Consider the following 10,080-nt stretch of genomic DNA (forward strand, 5'->3'; position numbering starts at 1 on the left):
GCTTTGTTTTGTAGGGAATATATTACAACAGAACCTAGAGAACCAATTGTACACTCAGTATATAACTGGCACACAGAGGGCAAACGACAAACATTGGCTTCTTTTTACCACTCCCCATAATAACATGAAGAAGAGCTTTAAAATAGTTGATGAAATTAAATATTAAGGAAGTACAATAAAATATATTATTTTAATTCTCCATAGCCTGTCATAATCATAACAATAGTAGCCTTAAATATAGTTCCCAAACTGCCCTGTTGTGACCTCCACAATATAATGTAATGGAAAGATGATAGGCATCAGAATCAAACTTACCTGGCTTTGGCAAGGTATTAGTTATTCCACAACCTAAGGCCACAGCTCTTATAAGTCTACTTCAAAAGGACCAGTGTGAAGAACAAGGAGAAAAATTGCAGGTGGTCAACAAATACTTGTATTCTTATCCTTCTATCTCATCCCGTGCTGCCCAAAGGACAGAGTTCACTGGTTCCAGAGCTGTACATCATATGCCTTACTTCCTGTGGACAATGTGCTAATTTTAGAGAAGAGGAGAGGAGCTGATGTTCCACTCTTAGTAATGATTGCCTCACTGCAATCAGGAGCAAGACTGCTACAGAACCATTTCATTCCGAGTTACCCGATAACCTTTCCTTAAAATCAGTCTGAGAGTGATGGTATTGTTGAAGTGATAGAAGTGCAGTGGTTTGTTCTGGTTCCAGGATCAGGCATCACTGACATGGTAAGAAGAATATTTTCCCACTGCCAAAAAGTTTACCCAAAGCCTCTTTCATGTCTCTGTTCCTTAAGCTATAGATGAATGGGTTTAGCATGGGAATAATCACCATATAGAGAATGGCAGCCCTGCTGTCCCTCTCTGTAGAATGAGTTGATGGAGGAAGTAAATACACACCCATAAGAGACCCATAGAAGAGCAGGACCACTGTGAGGTGAGAGCCACAAGTGGAGAAGGCCTTCCATCGCCCTGCAGGAGATGAGAGGCTAAACACAGCCCAAGAAATGTGGATGTAGGAGAGGACAATCAGCATGAGGGGAGCAGTGAGAAACATCAGGCCCATAGTGATGATCATCAACTCATTAATGTGAGTATCTGAGCAGGCAAGCTTCAGTAGGGCACTGGGATCACAGTAGAAGTGGGGGATGGCTTTCTGGGCACAGAAGGCCAGACGGGTCAACAGCAATGTGTGCATCAGGGCAGGACAGTTGGTTAGCAGCCAGCATATGCCCAGCATTAGTGCACAGAGTTGGGGACTCATAGCTGTGTTGTAGTGTAGTGGCTGGCAGATAGCCACATAACGATCATAGGCCATCACAGCCAGGAGGCAATTGTCAAGGCCACCAAACATAAGAAGAAAATAGAGTTGTGTAAGGCATCCAGAGTAGGAAATGGCTTGACTCTGGCAATAAATGTTGGCCAACATTTTGGGGACGGAGGCAGAAGTGAAACAGGCATCAGTTAACGATAGGTTGGCCAGAAAGAAGTACATTGGGGAGTGAAGATGTGGGTCAGAGCTGATGACCAAGATGATGAGCAAGTTCCCCACCATAGTGACCAGGTACATGCCCAGGAAAATGCCAAAGAGGAGATGCTGTTGCTCCGGCTCCTCAGAAAGTCCTAGAAGGAGGAAGTCTGAAACAGTGGTTTGGTTCATTCTGCCTGGTTTCCCCATCCCTTGTAGTTGTTATCTGTGTAGGTAAAACCCTTACATGTATCAGGATTTAATTATTAATTCACAGGCATGTATCTACTACTGTCTAAATTAGTAGAACTATGATGTGAGAAAAAAGAGCATTAATAGAACTTGCCAATAAGAATTTTTGGATCTCATTGGGAATGAAAGAAAATACACATGGGTCATTTAAATGACAGTCAAGATAATAATATCCATTCAAATATAAATTGTACTTTCTGTGCTGTAACATGGTCCAGAAAAAAAGATATCCATTTGACTAGAGAAGTCAGTGTGGACTATTTGGAGATGGTGAGAACTGGGCATGGCCTACATGCCAAGATGGGAAAAGACATTTAGGCCTGTCAAGTGGAAACAAGGTATATGGTCTCTATCACTTGCTTTTCCCCTCCTCCAACAAAGTGGGCACACACACACACACAAACCTTCTTTGTGGAACACTGAGAATGACTTTGAAAGGCAAGATGCTCTCTCTCTACTTGCCTTCCCAATCCCTAGAACATCTCACTCATGTAGCTCCGGTCCCTAAGCTTTTCCCTAATTGAAGGCATAGGATATGCCTGAGCATATGCTGAGCACAGTAGGTGTCTGTGGTGTCCTATTATCCTAACCACTGTTAGGACCACCTCTCTTTGAACAGGACAGGGGCTCTCTTTCTCTCCTCTATCACTTTCTCTCCATTATCTCTATCCTTCTTTTTGTACCTCCATACCTAGAGTGCAGTTCTAGGAGCTTATCAGTTTAGTCTCCCTGATCTCTTGGATATCATCATGATCAGTAATTGCTAATCATTATTAGGCTTGCTAAGTTGAGGAGCTCTGGTAGCATAGTGCCTAAGGCATTTGACTGCTAACCAGAAGGCTGGAGGTTCAAACCCACCAGCCACTCCTCGGAAGGAAGGTTGGGTAATCTACTTCTGTAGTGATACTGCCTTGGAAACCCAAGGAGGGGTCACTATGAGTCAGGTCTGACTCGACGGCAGTGAGTGAGTGAGAAAGTGTCAGACACCAATTATACTCCACAAATGTGCAAATGATGAAACTGAATCTCAGAGATATCTGATATACCCAAGATTATGTAACTAGTAAGAAATTCAAAATGTAAGTCTGTCAGACTCCAAAGCCTGTGCCTTCCCTCTACCCTGAACTAAATATCTCTAATATTTACTTCCTATTAGGGAGAGAATGTGAAAAAAAAAAAAAAAACAACAACAAAAAAAACAAACCAGGCTCTGGCTTTTTGAGTTTGAAAATAACTGTTCTTGTTTGGGTTCCCCTAGGATTTAGAGCAAGCTGGTGTGAGAGACTTGATTTCATAGAAGCTTGGTTTGGTAGAAGGTATTGATTCTGTAGAAGCTTTGAACCATAGAAACTTTTGTGGGTATTTCAGTCCTCTGTTGTTCTTTGGTTCATAGGAGAGGCTTCTGATCTTAGGCAGACTCAGCTCACCTACCACATAACTTTTGCCTTGTCACTGGGCTGGAAATGGAGGGATGAGTGTGTGTGCATGTGTGTGTATATGTATGTGTATGGTACACCTTCCAGATCCTCACCTGTCAGGGCATGGGTCAGTTTCAGGCATCTTCAAGTTCTCCAGTTTGCTCCTCTGGATGGAAAGTTCACAAGGAGAAACTCTCTGACTCAGAAACAGTGAAGTTGGGGTCTGTTGAGTCTAGAGGTGATTAGGGACAATGGGGCTGGATGATTCATTTTCATTTTCCTCAGGTCTGAGAGGGCAGGAGCATTTCTTAGGGTTATAAAGGCTCCTGGAAGCCATTCCCCAACGTGTTCATTAGATCCAACCTCAGTATCATTGTTTAGCCTGTTCTCCAGCCAGCTCTGGCTGAATCCTGGGGGCATAGAAGGGCTCTCTTTCCCAGAGGTTAACGTCTAAATGTGGGTCTCAGGGGTATGATTCTGAAGCCTCTTGCTGGGATGCTGTGCAGGCCTCCTGGGCAATCCTTTCTGTGTATTGGGCAATTCAGTGCCTGCCCCATGCCCTAAGATTGAGAAGAAGTCAAGAACTTATGATGTTATTACATGAGCATTTCTGCTGGCCATTTCACTAAACAGAGTAAGCCTAATATGAAGTTACCACTCAAACAAATCCAAAACTCTCTCAACTAAATAGGGTAGTCTATCTAAAGTACGGGAGCTTTGGTAGCATAGTACCTAAGGCATGTGACTGCTAACCAGGAGGCTGGTGGTTCAAACCCACCAGCCACTCCTTGGAAGGAAGGTTGGACATCTACTTCCATAGTGATACTGCCTCGGAAACCCAAGGAGGGGTCGCTATGAGTCAGGTACGACTCGATGGCACATAACAACAACAACAACAACAACATCTAAAGCACACTAGCCATAATGCTGATACATACATTTCCAATGTTTTTCGTAATGCTAATCCATTGTCCTTAGTCATAGTGAACCTATAGGACTAGTAGAACTGCCCCACAGTCTTTCCAAGGCTGTACATCTTCATGGAATTTCACTGTCACATTTTTCCCACAGACTGGTTGGTAGGTTGGAATTGCTGATCTTTCAGTTGGCAACCAAGTGCTTAACCACTGTACCACCAGACCTCCTTCCTGTTAATATAACCTAGTACTTAATTGAGAATGGCCAGACTTCATCTCACTACTTTGGTTATGTTGTCAGAGGGAACCAGGCCTTGGTGAAAGGTATCCTGCTTGGTAAAGTAGAGGGTCAGCAAAAAAAAGATCCTCAATGAGATGGATTGACCCAGTGGCTGCAAAGATGGGCTCCAGCACAGCAATGATCATGAGGATGCTGTAGGACCGGGCAGTGTTTCATTCTGCTGTGCACAGGGTTGCTAGGAGTTGGAACCAACTCGCTGACACCTAACAGTAATTATCGAGCACTTTCTTCACATAATCTCAAGTTAACTTGCAACCCCCCCCCAAAAAAAAAAACTGTCATCAAGTCAATTGCGACTCATAGTGACCCCCATTGGGTTTCTGAGGTGGTAAATCTTTATGGAAGTAGACTGTCCAGTCTTGCTTCCATGGAGTGGCTGCTGGGTTTGAACCACCAACCTTCTGGTTAGCAGTCAGATGCCTTAGTCACTGTGCTACCAGAGCTCCTTAAGTCACAAAAAGAACTATTATTATCACCCATTTTCCAGATGAAAAACCAAGGCTTGGCGAAGATGGTAATTTGCCAAAGGCCATAAACTACTGAATGGAGATGAAATTCTGACCTACTTTTCATCTGTCCTTTGAACTGAGAAGAACATACCCTCCACCTCTCTTTCAGGAGAGAACCCTGACAGAGTTCTAGGGCCCCTAATGACACAGTTTGTGGACATGAAAGAGACAGAGATATGAGATTACCAGATACAGCTTCCCACTATTTCTGTAAACCATGTCCCCTCCGATATCCTAAATTTGCTGTTCAGACTGGCCTAATCAGCAGCACCTTCCTTACTCCAGGTGCATTCTCATGGCAACCTTCTTGTTTCTTTCTCCACTCTGACCTTCAGGGAATCTCAATCCATTAATACAGGTCAGCACATGTATGAATTATTGGGGATGGACTTTTGTTCTTTTCCTCAAGCCCCAAGCAAATCAAGAGATATGGCTGGATGTCAGTTTTGGTTCCCCCAGCATTAGTTTGGCAATTAGGAGTTAGGTCACTGCAGAGCATACAAAGGGCCATCAAGGGGCAGTGTTGCCTATAATTGTCCAACCTCCTAACATTCTAAGATCCCAGCCAAAAAATTACCATCATACTCATAACTCCAAACTGATCCTTCTCTTATACATCCTATCCCACCCACTCCCAATCCCTAAGCTCAAACTTCCATTAATTGATGATGGCATTAAAATTACTCACACTGAAACACAAACACTTATAAAGCTGCACTGACATGGTGTAATGTTAAGTGGGAGGTGCTTTCAGTGGAGATTAGAGGTGGGGTAAAGGAGAACTTCTTGGTACCCTTCCCTAGTTAAGTTATTCAGCTTCCTCTTGATTAGAACCTCCTTTTAAAAAGTGGGCAGTCAAAAAAAAAAAAAAAAAAAAGAGAAAGAAGAAGAAACAGTCAGCAATTTGTTCTGTTCCTTAAGATTGTTAAAACTAATCAAAATTGTTCATGGAGCCTACTCTTTCATTCTGTTCTTAAATATCAGTTCATAGAGCCAGAAATCAATAATAGTCCTTTATTGTGCCACCAACTTTCCATCAAGTACAAAGATCTATTCTACCTTCAAAACTATTCACTTCTACATCCCCAGTGCCATCATCTTCATTGAAGCACACATCATCTGTCACCTGGGTATTGCAATGATCTTCTAGTTAAGCTCTCTGTCTCCAGGCTGTCCAATCCCTTAGCAGCTCATCTAGCATAATGGTGACCTGAATAATCTTCCTAAAATACAAACATAACCTCCCCAGGATTAATGCTTACCCCACCTCACACTTAGTCAATGACAATTTGCAAGGCCACTTCTAACCCTTAGCAGGGCATCCTAAACCCTTCACAACATAGTTCTTTTCTTCTTGTCCAGACTCATCTCCTGATGCTCCCTGGACCTATGATTTACAATACCAACATTTTTACATTTCCCTCAATTTACCATGCTATTTCAACACTCTGGTTCACTCTGCTTAGAATGCTGTCTCTTGTATTATGTATTGTAATCTTGAGCATCCTTCAACACCCAGCTGAATAATTACCCATTGCTATTGAGTCAATTCTGACTCATACTGACCATACGAGGACTGCCCCATAGGGTTTCCAAAGCTGTAAATCTTTTGGAGAGGCTGCCACATCTTTCTCCCACAAAGCGACTAGTAGATTTGAACTGCCAACCTTTCTGTTAGTAGCTGAGCACTTAACCGCTATGCTACCAGAGCTCCTTGCTAAATAATGACCTCCCTTGTAAAGCTTTTGCTAATACCCACACATCATTAATTGTATCTTACCTTGTGCTACTATCATTTATTATATAAACCTCCTTTATCTCTAAACTTCAATTTCCTCACTTGTAAAATAGATAATAGAACAGATATAGAAGCTAGAGAAAGCTAACATTCATTATTCTGAGAGGGCTGACCCTCAGAAGCATTTTTGACCCTATTCATCCTTAACTAAACAGAGCAGTAAAGAGAGAAAGCTTGACCCTTCATTGGATGCTGAAGAATATCTGTTTCTTGGGCTCAGAGTACAAACCAAGGGTCACTAAAGCTGAGAAGTTATTTTTAGGGAGTTAGAATGAAGGGCCTAAATAGAAAGGGACTAAATACAGTGGGAACAACAGAAAATTCCAGACAATGGGTGCTTCCTTTGTCTTTCTCATTCTCCACCTGAATTGAGTCTGTGTCCTGATTGGAACTTAAATATGTGGTAAGAAAGCTTCACAGACAAGTGGCCAGAGAGTAAAATGCTGAACAAGGTCATTATAATCTAGTAGGATGATCAGCGTTCCTAAAATTAGGACGAGACTGCAAGTCTTTTAGTAAAGCAGCTGAACTCATAGCAATGGGCGGTTTCCTGGAGCCAGGAAGGAGACTATAAAGTTTCTTCTCCTGACCCACCATCGTCACCACAACAAAAAACGTGAGAAGAGCACTGAATGAAAGGTGGGAAAAGGAAAAGAGATACCTTACAAATTCTTAATTCTTCAGCTTTTCTATGCCAAGGGAGCTCTGCAAACCAACATCTTCCAAAAATTCATATAATCCACTGCCATCGAGTCAAATTCCAATTCTTATTGACCCTAAAGGACAGAGTAGAACTGCCCCCATAGGGTTTCCAAGGCTGTAAATCTTTACAAAAGCAAACTGCCTCATCTTTCTCCAACAGAGTGGCTGGTGGGTTTGAACCGCTGACATTTTGATTAAAAACCCAATGCTTTAACCACAGCACCACCAGATCTCCTTAATCCAAAGATTCATAAGAACTAACAAATTCCCAGCAAATAGTATGAGAGACATAGGTTCTATTAGCTCTGTAACTTCTGAACCTAATAGGCAAGAGCAATAATCAATAATATTAATTCAGAGTTCACAATTTACACTAAAGTGTAGTAAGGAACAGAGAGAATGACTATAACAGAATTCAATTCAAGTCATCAGATATTTACTGAGCATTTATTTCATGCTGAGTGGGATTAGAGGTCTAACATCTGGGGACATGTGAATGCATGTTTCTATTATAAAGAAGAAGAGCAAATATCATTAAGAGATTGCCACCCCTTTGAAGAGTCTCTCTAAGGCTCCTTTCATATCCTTGTTCCTTAGACTATAAATGAAAGGATTTAGCAAGGGAGTGACCACTGTGTACGTCACAGAAGCAATTATGTCCTTGTCATTGGAGTGGCTGGATGAGGGGAAAAAGTACAGCCCAATAATTGCTCCATAATACAGATATACAACAGAAAGGTGGGAGCCACAGGTGGACAAGGCTTTGCAGATCCCCTTGGTAGATGGAACCTTCAGGATGGTGGCCCCTATGCGGCCATAAGAGATGAGGATGCATATTAATGGGAGAGTTATGACTGCTACTCCCACTGTGAAAATGACCATGTCATTGAGGGAGGTGTCTGAGCAGGACAGCTTGACCAGGGAAGCAAGGTCACAGAAGAAGTGGGGGATGGTGTTGTGAGCACAGAAGGACAAATGGGCCAGAAGGAGGGTGTGAGACAGGGCACTGGCACAGGAGAAGATCCAGGACACAGCTACTAGTAGGGTACACAGACCCTCTGTCATGATGGTGGTGTAGTGCAAGGGGTGACAGATGGCCACATACCGATCATAGGCCATAGAGGTGAGAAGAAAATTGTCCAGATCAGTAAAAAATATGAAAAAATACATCTGTGCTATGCACCCTGAATAGGGGATGGATTGATCCTGAGTCTGCATGTTTATTAACATCTTAGGGACAGTTACAGATGAGAAAGAGACATCAGTGAGGGCCAAGTGGCTGAGGAAGAAGTACATGGGGGTGTGGAGGCGAGGGTCCAGCCTGATGAGCAGGATGATGAGCAGGTTCCCCAGCACCGTGATCAGGTACATGCCCAGGAACAGGGCGAAGAACATGCCCTGCTGCTCCGGCCGGACCGGGAGCCCCAGGAGGAGGAATTCAGACACGGAGCTCCGGTTCTCCCACTTCATGTTGCTCTTCTTTCTGCTGGGATTCAAAGACGGATGAGATTGCTAATTATTTTAGCAGTTATATTAAAAAGATACATGTTCTATTTCAGAACAAGGGAACTTAGTCTGTTTCTCAAATTTTCCTTTTATGTTGGTACATAAAGGAATTAGTAAAATCATCGATGAGGCAAATGTTAACAAGAGTCAACATTTCTTGGTTTTCTGACTGACAAAACAGAACTCTTGCATCTGAAGCATTGAGGACCAGATCATGGGAAATGGGATTGTATCCAAGTTATTGCCCCAAGAGGGTTCTTTGGTGAGTATTCCTAATTTTCAACCATGGCACAGCTATTTTTGGAAGATTTGACTTCAACACTCCTGGTTAAATTTCAGTGGTGAGGCACATTTTCAAAATAAAGGATGTGAACAATAGTACTGTATTCTCAAAGAACACTCATCAATATGCTTAAATTTTTATTTGTTTTAAATCATTAGAGGGTCCCTGAGAAACTCTGAATTGTATCAATCCATTCACCTTTTTCACTTCAGCCAGATATCTTTCTTAAAGCCTAAATTTTAACAAGCCTTCCTCTGTTTAAATCTCAAGTGATTCTCATTGACCTTAGGATAATGTAATAACCAAATATAATTTAAGAGTCCTGTAAAATCTGTGTCTCTCCTACATTCCCCATTGTCATCACTCTCACCCTCACTGACATATCTGTTCTGGCTTCCTTGGAAAAACACACTTCCATTTGATGTAATGTTTTAAGTCACTGAGTTTGTGGTAATTTGTTATAGTAGCAATAGGAAACTAATACATCAGAATTGTATATCCATATACTCTAGTGATCTGGGTACCACTATGCACCACATACAAGTGTGTCCTTCCCCAAATTGCATTTTGCTTACAAGAAAACAGACAGTCACTTAGCAGAGCTCACTTCTGTGCAACAAGTAGGGGAACTGGGTTACTATTTCATTAGAAATATTTGTCACTAGTGACAAAAGAGGCTACCCTTTCTCCTAAAAAGACCACCCTTTCTCCTACAAAATCTCAAGATTTACCTCTCTTTGGATAAGGAAAATCAGAGTATTAGAGAGGATTCTTACTTGTCAAGAAAACTTCTAGTCAGGATCTGAAATTCCACAGTATTCAGGTCAATTGTTGTTGTTGTTGTTAAGTGCCGTCGAGTCGTTTCCGACTCATAGCGACCCCATGCACAGCAGAACAAAACACTGCCCGATCCCGC

General features: G+C 42.2%; 2 protein-coding genes across 2 annotated transcripts; both read right to left on the reverse strand.

Moving 5' to 3' along the window:
• Positions 1 to 728: 728 nt before the first annotated feature.
• Positions 729 to 1,727, reverse strand: LOC103193431 (olfactory receptor 1N2). The gene is given in 1 exon segment (XM_007936637.2): positions 729 to 1,727. A coding segment is annotated over 1 exon segment (999 nt).
• A 6,182-nt stretch (positions 1,728 to 7,909) lies between these two features.
• On the reverse strand, positions 7,910 to 8,860 carry LOC103193502 (olfactory receptor 1J4-like). The gene has a single exon (XM_007936739.2). It carries the CDS (start codon positions 8,843 to 8,845, stop codon positions 7,910 to 7,912), a length of 936 nt encoding a protein of 311 aa, XP_007934930.1. The 5' UTR covers positions 8,846 to 8,860.
• Positions 8,861 to 10,080: the final 1,220 nt, after the last annotated feature.

The sequence above is a fragment of the Orycteropus afer genome, unplaced genomic scaffold, assembly GCF_000298275.1.
Source record: "Orycteropus afer afer isolate SDZICR_OR568_19922 unplaced genomic scaffold, OryAfe1.0 scaffold00037, whole genome shotgun sequence".
NCBI lineage: Eukaryota > Metazoa > Chordata > Mammalia > Tubulidentata > Orycteropodidae > Orycteropus > Orycteropus afer.